At 37.6% G+C, this 19,116-nt stretch overlaps 6 protein-coding genes across 6 annotated transcripts; 3 read left to right on the top strand and 3 right to left on the bottom strand. All coding sequences in view use genetic code 12, as the record gives it.

Moving 5' to 3' along the window:
- Positions 1 to 6,567: 6,567 nt before the first annotated feature.
- SFL1 (Sfl1p) lies at positions 6,568 to 8,121 on the top strand (the record flags this gene model as incomplete). Its single annotated transcript, XM_067691131.1, has 1 exon — positions 6,568 to 8,121. The coding sequence occupies one exon, from the start codon at positions 6,568 to 6,570 to the stop codon at positions 8,119 to 8,121; it is 1,554 nt and encodes a 517-aa protein (XP_067549527.1).
- A 41-nt stretch (positions 8,122 to 8,162) lies between these two features.
- On the bottom strand, positions 8,163 to 12,011 carry I9W82_002291 (ubiquitin-specific protease; the record flags this gene model as incomplete). The annotated part of the gene is made up of 1 exon (XM_067691130.1): positions 8,163 to 12,011. The coding sequence occupies one exon, from the start codon at positions 12,009 to 12,011 to the stop codon at positions 8,163 to 8,165; it is 3,849 nt and encodes a 1,282-aa protein (XP_067549526.1).
- A 172-nt stretch (positions 12,012 to 12,183) lies between these two features.
- I9W82_002290 (bifunctional AAA family ATPase chaperone/translocase) lies at positions 12,184 to 13,518 on the top strand (the record flags this gene model as incomplete). The annotated part of the gene is made up of 1 exon (XM_067691129.1): positions 12,184 to 13,518. The coding sequence occupies one exon, from the start codon at positions 12,184 to 12,186 to the stop codon at positions 13,516 to 13,518; it is 1,335 nt and encodes a 444-aa protein (XP_067549525.1).
- A 25-nt stretch (positions 13,519 to 13,543) lies between these two features.
- Positions 13,544 to 13,825, bottom strand: I9W82_002289 (uncharacterized protein; the record flags this gene model as incomplete). The annotated part of the gene is made up of 1 exon (XM_067691127.1): positions 13,544 to 13,825. One exon carries the CDS (start codon positions 13,823 to 13,825, stop codon positions 13,544 to 13,546), a length of 282 nt encoding a protein of 93 aa, XP_067549524.1.
- Positions 13,826 to 14,044: 219 nt separating this feature from the next.
- On the top strand, positions 14,045 to 17,146 carry ADP1 (putative ATP-dependent permease; the record flags this gene model as incomplete). The annotated part of the gene is made up of 1 exon (XM_067691126.1): positions 14,045 to 17,146. One exon carries the CDS (start codon positions 14,045 to 14,047, stop codon positions 17,144 to 17,146), a length of 3,102 nt encoding a protein of 1,033 aa, XP_067549523.1.
- Positions 17,147 to 17,164: 18 nt separating this feature from the next.
- Positions 17,165 to 19,070, bottom strand: CEK2 (Cek2p; the record flags this gene model as incomplete). Its single annotated transcript, XM_067691125.1, has 2 exons — positions 17,165 to 18,425; positions 19,024 to 19,070. The coding sequence occupies 2 exons, from the start codon at positions 19,068 to 19,070 to the stop codon at positions 17,165 to 17,167; spliced, it is 1,308 nt and encodes a 435-aa protein (XP_067549522.1).
- Between the last annotated feature and the right edge of the window lie 46 nt (positions 19,071 to 19,116).

Here is a 19,116-nt window from a genome sequence, read left to right as displayed (position 1 = left end):
AAAGTAGTTGCAGATATTGTTGGTAATCATACATATCACATACACGTGGGTAGAATCATACGAGATAACAAACCAGTTTGTTTTTCGTTTGTACGTTTGGTCAAAGAGTATTATTTTTCCGAAATTTACGACATTTTTATAGAGATATTTAACCTTTTCTTTTCTTTATTTATTTTATTTGTCGCATTTTTACCACGACATTGTTAAAACCAGACACTGCGGAGATTACGGCCCCCTTCCCTTTCGGTATTACTCAAGCCATTCCATACCGATCTCATGAAGCAATATGACCTCATGGTACTTACATTACATTATAGCCAAGCTTCTTCTTCTTCGCACCACGCATATGCGTGGTGGGCGATGGGCAATGATGTGCAGAAAATGAATCTCTACTAGACGATCATAAAAAAAGAAATTTGGATGACGTAAAAAGAAAAAAAATTAGGCCAGTGTCACGGTATTTCAATCGCGACATTGAAAGATAAATGAAATTTTGAAATTTTAAATAAATTTTAGACGTGACTTTCTTAAGGACAAGAAAAGCTTGAGGAATTAAAATATCATGACGAAATAGACTTCCAAAGCATCCCATTGTTTCCTGTGGCGAAATAATGATTCATCACTGAATGTTTTTATTTATGCAATTTGAAACAGACAGTGTGATGCAGATTACGATGCAATTGATGTACACACTTTCCGGCCTCTTTCGCTTCTGACTCCCCTCATTAAGAACATAATACCACTATCACTTAATACAACGCACAAGGCGACTTACGGAAACGCTCCTTGTGCTGCTTTGCTCCTGAAATTCTCACCTTATTTTTTTTTCTCCCCCAATGGTTATGAGCCTTAATAGCGGAGACGAGCGAATCTTAGTTTGCATGTGACCATTTTCCCAAAAATAACACCATCCACATAACAGCAGATTTAATTATTGTAGAAACACTTTGGTAATGAGACATTAATTCTGTGTGTATTTCAACTAGGACTGGGTGGTTATCATGAGCACCTATTTCAGTACTTGTCTCACTTCCCCCCTCCCCAATGCGTATCTGCAATAATACTAAAAACAAAAACCATGTGCCTTTCTGTCTTTAATACCTGGAACAATTATGAAACGCACAACTGATTAAAAAGGTGTCAGTTAATCCGAAAACTTCAACCTGAAATTTATATACAAAGGTAAAAAGCAACGTTACATAAAGGCTCAATGATAACTGCAAAGCAGTAACATTTATCGTATATGCAGTGAAGTGAATATCTGTGAAAGTGAGGGGACTTCAACTACTGGAGAAGGATTTAGCGGGTGTGTGAAGTCATTTCACAGCTACATACCACACCTTCTCTTTAGTCGTTTATTTTCGCAATCATTCTCTGCACAACATTTTTGCACGTGCTGGCTATTTATGACATACGCCCCCTTTCTCTGAGAACCATCTTTTCTACCATAATCATTAATCAGATCATGACACGATAATTAAAGTTTTTTCTCAAACCGCCTACGCCTATGACGTCCGAGTCTATATCAGATTGAATCCGTCTCAAACTAGCTCTAGCACCATAAAGCTCCCCCAATGCCCTAACGTTCTTGAAGCTCAATACTGTCTCATTTTGGTCTAGTTTAAACCCAAAATGGTAAGACTGCGAAGAGCAAGTATGCTTTTCGAATCTGGTAACATCACACAAACGTAATTGATAATGATCTCATCGTTATTGCATTGAAAATTAAAAGTTGCCACAATAATGAAACAATAGGGCCTATCAGTTACAGGTACGCATAATACATACTTCCGAAAAGTGGGCTCATAACCATCACTGTAGTAATCTCTACCTACTCTATAACACGTAGAAAGAGGCAAAACTAAATTCATAACAACTATATACTCGATCAATGCAAAAGAGAATTTATACTGCATTCTGTCATTGCACGTGGTATCCACTACATCTCCTATATTCTTTTGTGTAATCCTGCACGGACAGGTTTAGTCCAGAATCCCCTTTATCTTATATGATTGTACAAGCTTCTTTACATATAGATGTGTTCTGAGACAAAATATTAGTCAACTTTTACTCTCTCGGTTAAACTTGTCATTCAAAAGAAATGAGTAACAAAGCCAATGTATGGAGTTTGCAATTATTATATTTCTCTTTGTGTTGCCGTATCTGTATGGCAACCAAATTGCAAATATGACGACGAACTCTACATTTCCATTTCTGTAACTTATAAACAATAGCAGTATCCTCATCTTTTTTGGTAATATTCTGTTTTGGGAAGTCACTAGGAGTTTGCTTTTACCGCTATCCAGATAAAAACACCATCGTCGACAGATTGTGTAATTAGAGTAATTAGCCCATTTTTACATCCCCCGGTTTACTTTGTCAAGAAAATAATGTGTACAGGGTCCCCGCCTTTAGCCTGTAATACCCTTTGGTAGTAAGACGATGTGCAGCTGTGTAAATCTTTAGATTCAGCTTCTAGATTGGCGTCAATCGAATGAAGCCAGAAATTTTTTAAAAGAAGATATGTGTTTATCTTCTCTCGTGATTGCTTTTTTTACTTGGTGTTGTTCTCCCTGTCTCTTGCTTGCGATCGATCCGACCTTGAGGAAAAGAAATCTTCCCCAAAACTGTGACTCGTAATTTACAACATGACAACACAAATCGTCTCACAAAAGAAAAAAAAGTAAAACATTTGTGGGAATGTGTAATCCAGACTTATCTTTGTGTACAAACATGTGTGTGGGTGGAACGTTTGAGCAACGTTCCCAAAATGGTACGATATATTTTGCTCAATAAAGAGACAGTGATAGGTAATCATTCAAGGCTGTGTGTTTGAAATTGAGCTCTAACTTGTTCAAATATTAAGGCATTTCAAATTTGCTGTGCCTTTTCTTAATCAAACATCTCATCGGCTATTTAAAAGAATCTGGCATATACGGCGCGAAAAGCAAATATAATAATCGTGATGTAATTGAGCAACGTTTTAGTTCAAGGGGAGGGGGGGATAAATGAAAAATACGCCAACTATTTTGGTGTTTTGCATTAAAACAATGGAAATGTGTGTGTGTAGCGTGTTGCAGTTCGTTTCTTATAAGCTCAGCCCTCTCTTCCTGTACACAAAAAAGAATGCAAAAAAAGAAAAAAAAAAAAAGAAAATAGATGTGGCTGACGACTCAAACAACAATGGCCGTCACTTGAAAAGCTAAGAGAGGGGGGCTTGACTAGACTAGACGAGACGTTCAGGTGTCAACCCCACTAAACCTCAATGCTACTTTTGAAATAAACTCCCTTAATCGATAGTCATCAAGGGGGGGTTATTCAGTTTCTAAAAAAGCTTAGATTAAATATTTTACGAGAAAAAACTATAAAAAACACTAAAACTGTTAAACTCAATTTGAAAAAAGTTTATTCTGCTTGTAACCACAAAAGTTAGAAAGTTTAAAACCTTATTTACTGCTAAAGTATCTTTAATCGTTATTAACTACCCACACATTCAACTACTCTAAAAAGAGAAAGGAAAAAGAAAAAAAGAGAATTCAAAAGCAACCATCAACTAGCTTTTTGATTGCTTTTCTTGCTTACCCTCTATTATATTGCTTGTTTTTGGCTCTACAACACAGCGAATCCTGCTTGTCAATGGAGATAGCTTGGAGATTGGACAATCCCTATTGTTCCACCATTGCCAAGCAAAAAGGAAAAAGGAGTCAAAAAAATATAAGAGAACTTACACAAACTTTTGTGAATTTGTAGATCCCTGAAATATGATTCGAAATCTTAATTAGTGTGATTGGCTAAAAGTAAAAATTTAAAGATTGCTGTTTGCTTTACTGAACCCAGGGTTTTGTACAACTGTTGGAGCTCTATAGATTGCTTTGTCTCATGAAGAGAATATACAGTATCCTTTGTCTGCATAGCAAAGCTTAGTAAGATTAGTAGTGGAAGCATACCCAATTCACAAACGTTTAGATCTGGTACGCTTTGTGACTGTATATGTTCATGCTTGCTTTATTGTGTCACGGTGTTCACAGCCGACCCGAAAAATCGACTATGATACTACTTTGTGCGTTGGAAATGGTTGAGAAAAAGAAACTCAACAAATGGTTTACTTCTCTTCTAGCAAATCACACAATCTAAGTCTAATCATGGCTTCCAAATCCAGAAATTTCCAAGTACATGACACCCAACATTTCTCAGAAAGAAAATGGGCCCATTTGCAGTTTTGTAGTTACTTCTCAAAAGGAGTAGAATTCCGATCCAAGTGGGGGAAAAGGATATTACACGTAATGTAACTAGCGGGTATTAAAATATGATCTCTATAAAACTTGTATGTACTGTATATAAAATTTAGGAATCTTGCGTTATCCCCCCCTCCCAAGATCTCTCTCCTGAAATTTTCAATATACGCCGTGTCATCAATGTAAAAGGATCTCATTTCAAACAGATGAAGTAATGGTGCATTTACGAGATGAAATTTACTGACCAGTCATAACTCTATCAAGAAAAGGTTTTTTTGCAAGAAGTTCAACCTCTCGGGGAAGTAACCCGGACATGCGGCCGGAAACGGTGTACTCAAATGACATTGACGTTGTTCCGCCTGAATACGGGGAGAAAAAAGAAGGAAAAGAAAAATCTGTTGGTTCTAAATGTACTTCTGTTGCATAGTCATGGAAATGAGCAGTTCCAACAAAATTGGAAGAGTTTTATGTTGCTTTGCTTCCTTTATAGGGAAGATCCCTAATTTTCAATACTGTGTTTGTGGCAAATACAAACCTTAATTCTATAAAATAAGGTTTTGTGTCAATTATGCATTTCGAGTTACCGCCAGATTTACACAAAGATAACAAAACAAAACAGAGCACAATAATACAAAGTACACAGAAACTAAAGTAAAAGAAATGAAAAAGAAATGAAAAAGAACAAGCAAGGCACTGCATGCATGCTTTTGGAAGCAATGCTACAGCCTCACTTTTCTTTTAATCTTACTCTTAGAGGTGGGGGAGAAGGGTGGGGATAATGGCTTAACTGTAATACCACACGCCTTATACTATTGTTCCATTTCAAAGTACACAAAACAGCTACAGGAAAGACAAGGTATGGTAATTTCTTTTTGGTGGGCTTTCCTTTCAATTTCACATTATCGTAATTGACAATACTATTTACACAAATGTTTTTACGCAGTAATTTTGTTCCCTCTTTCATTTCCCTAATTTCTCAGATATAAATACACGTCAAGTTTCCCTCCCTTTTGGACTCAGGACTCTTAGGGTGTTGAATATTTTACTTCACTAGTCTACTACTCCATACACTTGGTATTGACAGCTTTCATTAATCTTCCACACTTTAAGCTGGTATATAAAAGTTCGGCCACACTTTATCAAATTTCACCTAACTTCATCACACTACCCCACGCAGAGAAAAATACTGCACGTGCCACTAAGAAGTTTCCCCCTATTCAAATCGCGGCTATATTATATTATTTGTCTCAGATTTTCGGAAATATACCCATTACAAAAGACACAGAACCACTTAAATTAGACTGCACTATATCATTCAAGGCGTCACTGAAACAGACAACAATAGGCTATTCATTGCTATTGATCGAGATAAAACAAAAGAGTTTCTGCTCCTAACCACTTCTTTGCAGAATAGAAACACTTCAGCCTCGGTGTGATATTCTTTTTGTTGTGCATTGTTTTTAATATTTTTAATTGTTTTGCTTGTGCATTAGACTTTACAGCCGAAGTCTAAAAAAGCTTTTTGTCCGAGTGCGGCATTTTTTTTTTATTGTGGAGACAGGCAAAAGGGTGCATACAAAGAGAGCTCCAGCCATTCGTATTTGAAAAGAGAAGCAAAAGCATAACCCCACTGGAAGTTGCTATCGAGCTATTACGCATCAAGATATTGAAGAGAAGAAGGAAATTTCTTTTCTTTTCTTTTTTTTTTTGGCCAATCTCGTTTCATTTTGCGAATTCAAATTACTTTCTATTATATTTGAAATTCCAAAGAGGTCAAGTTTTACCAATTGAGACCATAGTTTAATCCTTGGTGAGTGAAATTTTTGCTTTACGCCATTGGAATTTAAAGTTAACCCGAGTGGCATATAACCAAGTTTTGGAATTTCCATCATCGAAGGCATTGGAAAACAAAGAAGAAATATTTTTACCTTCCGAGTTACATATATCCAGCAACTTTGCTTACTGTTATCACCAGCAATCTCGGCATATCCACGTTTCCCACTTGCTTAATCTAAAATCACAAGACCACAGCTGCAACCACCCCATAAGCCACATCGAACATTCTACTCACACCCCTTTTTTGTGTTTGTCAATAGAAGGCAACAGAACACAGCAAAAAAGAAACTTAAAAACTTTTCTTTTTTTTAAGACATTTTGCAGCAAAGACATATTCGAAAGGCACATTTCCGCAAAGAAACAATTTACCAAAAAAAGAGACAAAAGGCACACACACACACACACACACACAGTCTCCCTATTTATACCTGTGATAAGTTTCCAAATTTCTGACAGAAACAAACTTCTTCAGGTAATCCACCCCACACAGGATATTATGTCAAAAGTGCTTCATTTAAACACCCCTGCTTCATCCGAATCTACCATACTTTCGACCTGGTCCTCGACTTCGTCGATTAGTACCTTATCTTCCGTTGCTGCTGCATCCACTCCATTAGATATATCAAAGCCTGTACTCCAACCAATGTTGAGAGCAGGAACCCTCAACGAAATGCTTGAAAGTGGACCCTTTCAAAGGGAACAAAGAATTGCTGAAATGGTGCTTAATCACCCAGATATTGCTACAACTTCCTCAGGAAAGCCACAAATTGTGTTTATTCACAAATTGTATGATATGTTGAGCAATGAATCGATTTCACACTTGATTAGATGGGCTCCTGATTCAATCTCGTTTTATGTATTTCCTGGTGAAAACTTTTGCAAAGTGCTTGCACAATACTTTAAGCACACCAATGTGTCTTCATTCATTAGGCAGTTGAACATGTATGGGTTCCATAAAGTCAGTGATAACACCACTACATCATCAGAAACCAAAGACAACTCAAGATGGGAATTTCGTCATTCTCAAAATTACTTCAAAAAGGGAGATATTGAATCATTAAAGTTTATAAAGAGGAAAAGTTCCAAACCTGTTGTCAATGTTCAAAAGGAAGTAGTTGATTTGAAAACAATCCCTCATCCAAATGAATTGAATAATGAGAATGAACATTCACCATTCAACACAAACTTTTCAACTCCAAGTCCATCACAAGCACCAGTACAATATGCAGTGTATCCATACCAAATGCCACAAACACCACAGTTTGCAGCACCACAGTTTGCAGCACCTGCTTCCCAGCCTTTGCAACTACATACTCAACAGACACCCCCTAAATTGAAATCTCCATTGACTTCGTTTCCACCGGTTGCCTTTAGCCATATGGGTCCAGATGCTACATTGCCACTACCACAGGCACTTCAAAATCGTCCACAGGAATACATCCATCAAAGACCACCAATTGTGGCACAGTATTCATTTGAGGATAAACCTGAGAAGTTCTCTGAAGTTGAATTTTGGAAAAGAAAGCATGCTGAGTTAAATGCTGATTATGACGCATTGGTGGGCATTGTTGAAAGAGGCACCAACGTTGACATTGAATACCAAAAGTTTAAAAAACTAAGAAATAATAGGCAACAGTGGCAACTCGTTGCACCTCAAGCTGATAAAACTACTCATTTAACTACTTACTACCCTCAATACAAACCCAAATTCAACCCACCAATATTCAAACAAAGGCCAGAGTCAAATTCTTATAGTCCATTAAATACAACCACGGCGCAAAAGGAGTATTTCCTACATAAGCAAGAACATCAACTAGTATCAATGGATTCCAAAATACCCACTCTAATGGTGCCTCAAACGCAAAGAACAAACTCGTTACCGGGTGATTTGCAAGAGTCGGATATGGTTTCACGAATGGCTAGAGTACCAACAGCAAAGAGAAATTCAGACTCTTTGATATTGGCTCCAAAGCTACCTAGTGTCAATGAATTGACAATGAGTTTACCTGTTTTCAATCCCAACGTCAGCAAGAGGAAACGCTCAGAATAGATGCTTGTTTATCGTTTTTGCAGTTTATATTTCAATTCTATTTAGTTACAATTAATCACTCTATTTAATGGATTGATGTAATCCTTTTCTAAATCATTCTTGACATAGACGATATAGTATGGAGTTGCCGTATTTCCCTCAATGAAATTAAAGACTTCTGAGTCGGGAACTTCAGTAACCAATTCATCATTATATTTTCTGAAAATGTTTTTCTGATGAGGGTCCTTGATGTATATCCAATAGTGGCCATAACTTGCCTCACCTCTATGGATAAATATGGCAAATATCGAATACCCAACTTGCTTGTAATTGTCAAATTGAGTACTAATTTGTTGTTCAATCTCTGAAATCCTAGAGTTTACCTCCTCGACTTGATTTTTCAACTTGGTGATTTGGTCAGACAAGACTTGAACTGTTGTTGGTTCCACTGATAACTTATCATCGTCTCTCACTTTCTTCTCCAAGAATGCCTTGGTTGTGATTAATGTGTCAATGATGTTCATCGAAGTGTCCTCATCTATAGCCAAAATCTTACTTTTCTTACTTCTCAACTCAGCAAGTTCCCTCTTCCATTCAAAGACTTCCTCCCGCTTGGTCAAAATAACCTCATCTTTAGTCTCCAAATACCGATCAAGATATATCTTATCACTAAATGGAATTGGCTCAATACTTTTATACGCCATCAACTTTTCTCGATCAAACATTACTCGTTGAACGTGAAATTGCATAATCTGAGGAAGCTCGGTAATGGTGATTGATTTTTTCGCCAACCCTTCTTCGAGATTCACTGTATCTTCATTGAAATAATTGTCCAAGGCATCATAAATACTCTTTGGATGATCACTTACATTGATGATTAAGCTGTTAAACCGTTCCGTCAATACCCTAGCTTGTGACTTCTTCGCATCAGTTGATTCTAATGGCTGGATGGTTTGCTTTGTTTTACCATAGAACAATTTCTTGATCAAATCGTATTGCTCTCCGTCATCGTCTAAATATGAGGGTGGTAAAGCCAGCTCGATTTGGAAAATGACATTCTCGATACATTCAGTAACATCTTGTTGTCGGCCAATTTCAATTGTACTTTCAATCTCATCGGTGGATATGGCTAAAAGCTTTGAGTTCAGATCAGGCTCAGAAACAGCCGATGCAGTGGACTCTGGGGTCTCGATATCTTCAATGAACTTGTCGGTGCTCGTCTCATCAATCAGTCGTGACTCGACTTTAACCTCCTCATCATCGACCTTACCCTCTTCTTCATTATCACTGACTACTTCTACGTCATCCTTAAATGGATCTTCGACTTTCTCGCTATCAGCCTCTTCAATCTTGATATCCCCATCATCATCTTTATCTTCATTTGAATGTTGGTTACTCTTGAAATTCACTGGCTGTGACATTGGTAAAAATGATAAATATGCCAACTCTTTACTAGGCTGAACACACCTTTTATCAGTCGAAATCATTTGTTGAAATAATCTTTGCAATTGGTAGATAAACTGATTTGACCGCTCTATCTCAGAAGTCTCAACTTTGCGTCCACCAATCTTTCTTGACTTTGAAAACTCTTCCAAATCAAAATCATCTTCATTAAATCTCAATACTAAATCACACAACGGCTTGATACAAAAGTAATATTGTAACAACGAATTTAAGTAACAAGTGTTTCCAATATTGTCCAACCCTGCGGGCCAATTCTCTGCTGGTAACAACGAAGAATCAATCTTGCCCGTCTTGACAAAGTTCATCAAAATCTCAGATTTTCTAAATTCGGCAATAGACCTCATTGCAAATCTCAATTCACGAATATCCACCTCGGTTGATAAAGCTTTACTTTGGAAGTTGCTGATAATTTCAAACTCAGAAGTTTTACCATTAGCATTGAGAAGCTCATACGCTTTTGCTATTGTCATCTGCTCCATTCCAGGCACCTTGACATAGTGGGGAAGTTTTGTCTCCAAATAATTTAACAAGATATAGCTTCTTCTGTTGATGGCTACAGAAGCCAAGGCCTTGTTCAAAAAGACAATTTCATTAGCTTCTGCATTAAATCCATTTTGTTGTAGTAAATCATCCGCTTTGAACTCATAAGCAGTAACAACAACATCATCCTCAGTGATTTCTTCTACTTGAAGCTCCAGCAAGGCCAAATGCATAGGTATTACCTCAGTTGCAAGGAAGTTCTTCAACTCCTGTGAGTCCATTGCATACGCCACAACTCTTAAATGGTTGTTGAAATATTGGTAATTTTTGGGGTCGCTTGCGCATTGGTCCTTGTACATTGTAATAATGACCCCATCGTCAATTGAATCCACTGCTGTACTGGAATCAACAACAACACCCAATGTTTGCAATGAAGTCATGTAATCTTTAAAACCGACAAATTCCCCATTCTGTGAAAGTTTGTTCAAGTACGCATTCAATTTATTGATTCTCGATGAGCTTGCAACAAAACTACTGACATCTTTCAAAGCATCAACGTAGTGTAACTTATTCAATGGATCGGACTGTACCGAAAGTTCAAAACACTTGACAAGTAATTCTTCTTGAAAATAGGTAGATGCACTCAAGGTTATAAATGCGGGGAACTTGTTTGTCAAGATGTTGTTGTAGTTGCTGACACTAGCAGACTTGTCATATTCCGCGAGCATACCAAACACTCGAGACATGTTGTCTGAGAATGAATAACTTGATTGAAAGTCATTCTTTTCAACAAACAAGCTCTTTCCAACATAAATTAGCTCAAATATCTTTCTCATAAATGACTCTTCCAATGCTGGTGATCCAATGAGCTCTGGTGGTACAACAGTATCTTGCTCGTCGTTTAAGCTAAATGAAAGTTTATCAAGCAAAAGGTTGGTGTCTATAAAGGTCTCCATCTTGGTGTTCTTCAAGCTAATGGTTCTCTGTGGCATCTCTTTATATTCTATGGGCCCTCTTAACACTTTAATCAACGTTTTTATACAGTTCACTGGAGAGGGTACCATATCGCTTGTAAGTCCAGGATGACGCTCATAGGTTGATAAATACCGATCTTTAATAACACTTTCGTCAGTGAGCAGATGCAATTCGTCACTAGAAAACTCTGGATAAAAAATGGTTATCCTTAGCAAGTGGTTGTATGGAGAATTAAGGCTCTTGAAGTATGCATCATCAACGGCTTTATCCTGTTCATGATAGTCACCCAATAACAACTTCAAGTCGTTTTTAGAAATAAGTTCCTGTGGAACCAGATGCCATTGGTGTTTGTCTATGATATTGCCGATGGTGAATTTTGGTGCATCTTCAACAGATACTAATCGGAAATGAAAACACCTGTGATCTCTGCTTGCTAAAATACCACGAGCAACTTTAACAACCTGATTCGTTTCTTCTATTTGCCGTTCCTCTACCGATGGGCAGTAATCTATAAACTCATTCAATATCAAAGTCTGGTAATTGAAATAGCTTGAATTGACGAGCTGGCTCAATGGAAATGCATACTCTATGGGTTTGCTATTTAGCAAGTAAGTCCCAAACTTTTCATTCATTGGTATTGTCCACTTCAAATCATCAAGTATACGGTTTATAGTTTTAAACGGCAACTTTACAAGTTCTTCATTAGCTATTTCAGTCTTTATACCCTGCTTACTCAAGCTTAGCTCGTTGTATTGTGGAGGCTCCGACTCCGATACTTCCTTCAATTCTTCATCCTTTGTAAATGGGTTAGACTGTGACGTTTGTCTGAATGGGTTTCTATTTTGTGAATCGACAATTGAATTGCTCGACTGATTTGTAATTGGCGAATTACTCGAATCTGATGTGTCCATTATAATAGCTGTGGGTGGGTTGGTACTTGTTGTTGATGATGATGATGATGATGATGACGACGATGGTAGCTCCTCTTTCATATAGATTGGATAATTGACAGTGCCGGGTCGCTCAAGTAGTCGCAATATCCTTTTTAACGTTCGGGATCTTGTGTATCAGAAAAAGTATAGGTCGGAGAAAAAGTTATTTGGTGGTCACAATTTTGATGGCTGAATAATTTTTCAGTGGCTCAAGCTACACACCGAAAGGCAAATGTCACAACAACCACAAGCCATAGACTTTGAAAAGATACGAGAGGCTTCTGATGGGAGCTTCAGAGGAATGATGTCCGTTGGGTTCAAGGAAGTGATTTTGGGTAACCCATATTTTGCTGCAGGTGGTGGGCTAATGCTTCTAGGTACAGGATTGGCATTAGCAAGACTGGGTATCGTTAAAAGTTCTGGTTTCCTATACCGTCAAATGTTGGTAGACTTGGAAATTCCATCCAAAGACAAGTCATACTTGTGGTTTTTAGAGTGGATGTCAAGACACAAGTATAGAACCTCACGTCATCTCTCAGTGGAAACCAATGTAATCACTCATGATAATGGAGCAATTACAACAAAATTTTCACTAGTTCCAGGACCAGGAAAGCATCTCCTCAGATACAAGGGAGCTTTTATTCTTGTCAATCGTGAGCGGTCAGGGAAACTATTAGATATGACCAGTGGAACCCCATTTGAAACAGTCACTTTAACAACGTTATACCGCGATCGGAAATTGTTCAACGATTTGTTGTCAGAAGCAAAGAATATGGCTTTAAAGGCTCGTGAGGGGAAAACTGTTATTTTCACATCATGGGGACCTGAGTGGAGACCTTTTGGTCAGCCAAGGTCAAAGAGATTATTGGGTTCGGTTATTTTAGATAAGGGAATTGCAGAAAGTGTTGTGGAAGATGTTCGAGACTTTATGACTAGTGGCGAGTGGTATCACAAAAGAGGTATTCCATATAGAAGAGGATACTTGTTGTATGGTCCTCCTGGAAGTGGAAAAACTTCATTCATACAAGCTCTTGCTGGAGAATTGGACTACAATATCTGCATCTTGAACATTTCGGAAAACACATTAACTGACGATCGATTAAATCATCTTATGAATCACATCCCCAATAGGTCCATATTGTTACTTGAGGATGTTGATGCGGCTTTCAACAAGAGAGAGCAGTCCACTGACCAAGGCTATACTAGTGGTGTTACGTTTTCAGGACTTTTAAACGCATTGGATGGTGTTGCTAGTGCAGAGGAGTGTATAACGTTTATGACTACAAATCATCCAGAACGTTTGGATCCAGCTTTGATGAGACCAGGTCGTGTTGATTTCAAGGTCTTAATTGGTAATGCCACAGAGCACCAAGTGAAAAGAATGTTTCTTAGATTTTACGAAAATGAGGAAAAGTTATGCGAGGAATTCCTTCGCAAATATAGAAAACTCAATTTGCACAACGTTAGCACCGCACAGTTGCAAGGACTATTTGTATATAATAAAAGGGATCCAAGAGCTGCAATCGACATGATTGAGACACTTAGAGACCCCAACACTGTATTTTAGAATGTATATATAGACAAAAAGATATTCACATCTTGAACCTTTCCGTTACTTCCTTTCCAGCTAACTTTGTCCTTTGTTCGGTAATCTCACCTTCATCTCCAGGGCCTATACTTTTCTCCTTTGCTTTTTTCAAAACCTCGTCCATGAATGAAAGGTAAAGTAGATATATCATAACATCACTGTTGTCTTTCTGTAGCAGGAACTCGCCACCCAATTCGTGGTTCTGAGAGGACTTCAATTTAGCATGTAGTAGTTTCCTAAACTTCTCTGCATTGTATGCTTTGCGATTCTTTTCAACTTTTGACATGGGAGTAACTATCTAGTGGTTTGCTGTAGAGCAGAGAATCAATTTTGATAGAAATTCCATAAACAGATTTGAAGTTTTTGTGTAAGTGCACATTTGACTGTCGAAAAAGAGGAGGAAAACTACAACCAGCAGCAAGTATAGCAATTATAATCTAAGAGGCATAATTACACCACAGTCTCACCATACAATCTAAGTGTCTAAATTGCTAGCTTCCTAAAGATGAGATTCTTGCTGTTATGTGTAACACTAGTGTTTCTAAACCTTGCGGCGCCATTGAAACTCGACAACTCCGAGGACTTAAAAAGATCGTTAACCAAGATAAAAAATGGTGGATTAGTTGATAGATTTGAGCTAAGCCCAGAGATACTATCAGATGCGTTTCAAAGCAACGAAAAGAAACCAGATAAAGAGTGTCCCCCATGTTTCAACTGTAATTTGCCAAACTTTGAATGTACTCAATTCTCGCAGTGCAACACATTTACCGGTATGTGTGAATGTCAACCAGGATATGGAGGACTAGACTGTTCTGAACCACTTTGTGGATCTCTTGCTGATGGGAATAACAAGAGGCCGATTAGAAAGAAGGATGTTTGCCAGTGTAAGCCAGGTTGGTCTGGTATCAATTGCAATTTGTGTGAACGAGATGACGTATGTGATACTTTCATGCCTGAGGGAGTCAAAGGAACATGTTACAAGGAAGGAATTATTGTCAACAATTTTCACCAAATGTGTAATGTCACCAATTCCAAGATCTTGGCTATATTAAAGGGCAAAATTCCCCAGGCTACATTCTCATGCAATAAGTCATCTGAAAATTGCAATTTTCAATTCTGGATTGACCAAAAGGAGTCATTTTATTGTGACTTGAACAAGTGTGTGTTAGACTACGACTTAGCACAGAATACTACCCATTACAATTGTGAAAAGGTCGCCTGTAAGTGTTTGCCTGATAGAATGTTGTGTGGAGAGGCCGGATCTATTGATATATCTGAATTCCTTACTGAAACTATAAAAGGGCCAGGAGATTTCACTTGCGACGTTGTCAAGAAAACGTGTAGGTTTTCAGAACCTAGTATGAATGATCTCATTCAAAGTGTGTTTGGCGATCCTTATATCACATTGCAATGTAAATCTGGTGAATGTGTTCATAAAAGTGAAATTCCTGGATATAATCAGCCAGATGGCCCAAAGCTCACCTTGGGAAATATATTCCTGATTGTTGGTGTGTTGGTCGTTTGCCTTTTGTTTGTTGTCACAATTGTTAGAAGCATTAACGAATCTGCCATGTTTAAAAAGAGTGATGGTTACGAACCACTTCCGACTGATGCAACTATTATGATGAATCAAAACTTTGAGCCAACGACTCTTTCTTTTGAAAATATTAGTTATACTGTTGGTGAGAAGGATACGCAAGTTTTGAACAACATTTTCGGATTGGTAAAACCTAGAGAGTGTTTGGCAATAATGGGTGGATCTGGTGCTGGGAAAACAACTTTATTAGACATCCTTGCTGGGAAGAATAAAGATGGTAAGATATCTGGTAACATCTACGTCAATGGCAATATCATTGACCCTAAACACTACAAGGAAATTGTTGGATTTGTGGACCAAGAAGACCATTTGATTCCCACGTTAACTGTTTATGAAACAGTTTTGAATAGTGCGTTGCTCAGATTACCAAGAGATATGACTTTTGAACAAAAACAAGCAAGGGTTTTGGAGGTCCTCAACGAGTTGCGAATTATTGGCATCAAGGATCGTGTTATTGGATCTAGCTTCAAACGAGGAATTTCCGGAGGTGAAAAGAGGAGAGTTTCAATTGCATGTGAATTGGTAACATCACCTTCCATTTTGTTTTTGGATGAACCTACTTCGGGATTAGACTCCTACAATGCTAGGAATGTTGTTGATTGCTTGGTTAAACTTTCCAGAGACTATGATCGTACCATAGTCTTTACGATCCATCAACCAAGAAGTAACATTGTCTCATTGTTTGACAAGTTAATTTTACTCAGTGATGGTGATTTGATTTTCTCAGGTGAAATGATTAGAGCCAATGATTTTTTTACAAAGAATGGTTATAAATGCCCCTTGGGTTACAATATTGCTGACTATTTGATTGACATTACAGTTGATCATAACAAAATTGTTAAGGTATCAAATGCAGATTCCAGTGTTGCAGCATCCTCATCTACTGATGTTGGTGATGATATTCACTCGGAGTTTTTGAAAAACAGGAGTTCAAGTCAAATTGATACCACCCGTGAATGGGAGCATTTTGCTGTGCATCGTGATGAGTACAACACCGATATAATTGGTCGTCGTGTCACTTCGAGTGGTGAAGAAGAGACGCTTTTGCGGTTGAAAAACAAGTTGCAATCTTTATTTGTTGAGTCTTCCTTGGCTGCTGAGGTACAAACTGAAATTAATGAAGGAAAAGAAAATCCAAAGCAATTTGATTTAAATCGCCATGATATTAAGAAAGCGACCATCGTTGGTCAGATTCTTATCCTTTCTTCAAGGACATTCAAAAACTTGTACAGAAATCCAAGACTTTTACTAGCTCATTATGTGTTGTCATTATTGGTGGGTTTGTTTTGTGGGTACCTTTACTACGATGTCAAAAATGATATTAGTGGTTTCCAAAACAGATTGGGTTTCTTCTTTTTCCTTTTAGCGTTTTTTGGATTTAGTTCCCTTACTGGATTGCATTCGTTCTCCACTGAAAGAATCATTTTCGTTAGAGAGAGGGCAAATAACTACTACAATCCCTTGAGCTACTATATAAGCAAGATCTTTTGCGATATTATTCCATTGAGAGTGCTTCCGCCCATAGTGTTAATCAGTATAGCATACCCGCTTGTTGGTTTAACAATGGAGCATAATGCGTTTTTGAAGTCAATTTTGGTGTTGGTTTTATTCAATGTTGTGGTTGCAGTGGAAATGTTAATTGTGGGGATATTGGTCAAAGAGCCTGGTACATCCACTATGGTAGGAGTCTTGTTGTTGTTGTTATCGTTACTATTTGCTGGTCTCTTTATCAATAGTGAAGATTTGAATGTTCAAATAAAGTGGTTAGAATGGATCTCGGTATTCCACTATGCTTATGAAGCATTAACCATTAACGAAGTGAAGGATTTAATATTGAGAGAGAAAAAGTATGGTTTATCAATTGAGGTCCCAGGTGCGGTGATTTTGAGCACTTTTGGATTCAACGTTGGTGCTTTCTGGAGAGACGTTTCGTTCTTGGGTGGGTTGACTACAATATTCTTAGCTTTGGGCTATGTATTCTTGTACTACTTCACTATTGAAAAGAGGTAATAAAAAAGCATGTTTTTCTTAACCATGTCGTTTGTTTGACATTATCAGATCGTAGATTAATCTTTTCAAATCCTCCACGTTCAAGTCCTTTTTCTCAATATCAAACGCAAACTCTTCCACTGGGATAGGTGTTGTAGATGGTTCATCTAATGGGTCGTGGTAGTTGCTCATGTAAGGATGCTTTAAAGCCTCCTTTGCTGTTATCCTTTTACTTGGATCAAACACCATCAATTTTTCCAACAAATCAATTGCCAATGGGTTCACTTCCAAGTCACGATTTTGATGTCTGATTCGTCTGCAAGGATGATTTGAACAAAAGGAGTAGAAATTGATCTTTGATCTCACAGGTAGTGACTTTATAAACACCTTTGCTCTCTTGGATTTGATTACCTCCAAATCCTCCTCTGATGGTGTACCCAACAACTCAAATATCAAGGTTAATTGGTTAATGTAGTCAGATCCTGGGAAGACAGCTTTATAGGTCAACAATTCAAACAATATGCATCCAACCGACCACATGTCGATGGCTGTTGAATAATGCGATGCATTGAACATAATTTCAGGTGCTCGATACCATCTTGTAGCTACGTACTCTGTCAACAAGGAGATCTTATTTGTACGCATTCCAACCGAGTCGAGTCTGGCCAAACCAAAATCACATAGCTTTAAATCGCAATTTTCGTTTACCAAGATGTTTGAAGGTTTCAAATCCCGATGAATTACATTAGCGCTGTGGATCAATTTCAAGCTCTTCAATATTTGATAGATGAAAAACTGTACATGCTGGTCACTCAATGTATGGGTTTGGATTATTTGGTGTAAATCGCCAGGCATGTATTCTTGAATTAGGTACACCTCATTGAAGGAATTGTAATTAGTTGGTCTTTGAACATCATACAACTTGATTATATTTTCATGAGAGCTGAACTTTTGCAACATTTTAATCTCACGAAGCGTTCTCAAGCAAAATAATGGTCTTTCAAATGGTTCAATTTTTTTGATGGCCACTTTGGTGTTTGTAGGTAAGTGAACAGCCATTGCAACAATCCCATAGGCGCCTTCTCCGATGATTTTAAGAACTTTGAAATTTTGTGAAATATTAAACACAACTTTACGCAGAGGCTCCTGTGTGTTTCCCATTCTATGAACCGGCTCTTTGGTTTTAACCGTGGTGGTACTCATCTTTTTTTGCTTGAAGGAAGAAGCAATTGTGAAAGCAATCGGGAATGTATTAACTTTTATATTAACTTGTGCAAGAAATTGAGTGTCGGGTTGTGGACTAAAAGAGGTAATTGAAACTTCATGTTAGGGATAATCACGATGCTGTAGCGATCCTTTTGAATGCTTCAAACGTAAGTTAGTGAGACCCACTTTATTTTTTTGCAACTTGTTTCAAAATATGAAACATGCACAAACTTAAAAAAAACATTTGAGCATCGTTTCCCACTCACCAATCAAGAAGAGTCGCTGCTGAATCACATATGATCGCTGGAATGTAATATCCAGTATTGAATCATTTGCGATATGTGTGCTCCGTGAAGACTAGCTCATTATTCCGATCTCTAGTTCAAAAGGTATGTACGAATTTGGTTTTGTGTGACTGTTCTAAATTGGGCTCTCTGAAACAAAATAAATTATGTAAGGCGGAAACCAAGTGTGGAACAGCAACAACCTATTTCTAGAAAAGCACTTCTTAAAGTTAAAACTCTATTATTTTGCTTTTAAAAGTAAAACTGTAGTATATTGTTTCATGATTTTTCCTTTTCAATTGAGCTCACGGGAGGTTCCAAAACAAGAACTTTTGAAGGACTTACTAAGAACACCTGCTAATTCATAGCTTCTAATGAACAGTGGACTACTAGCACCATGAGTTCCACATTCCTCTTCCTTTAGCAGCATCAAGTTCCCGAAGATGGGGTTGCATCTTAATTTGTATGATGAGATGAGAAGAAAGAAAAGAAAAAAAATAA

Source organism: Candida metapsilosis (genome assembly GCF_017655625.1).
Source record: "Candida metapsilosis strain BP57 chromosome Unknown scaffold2, whole genome shotgun sequence".
NCBI classification, from domain to species: Eukaryota; Fungi; Ascomycota; class Pichiomycetes; order Serinales; family Debaryomycetaceae; genus Lodderomyces; species Lodderomyces metapsilosis.
This window is presented reverse-complemented; position numbering and strand designations above follow the sequence as displayed.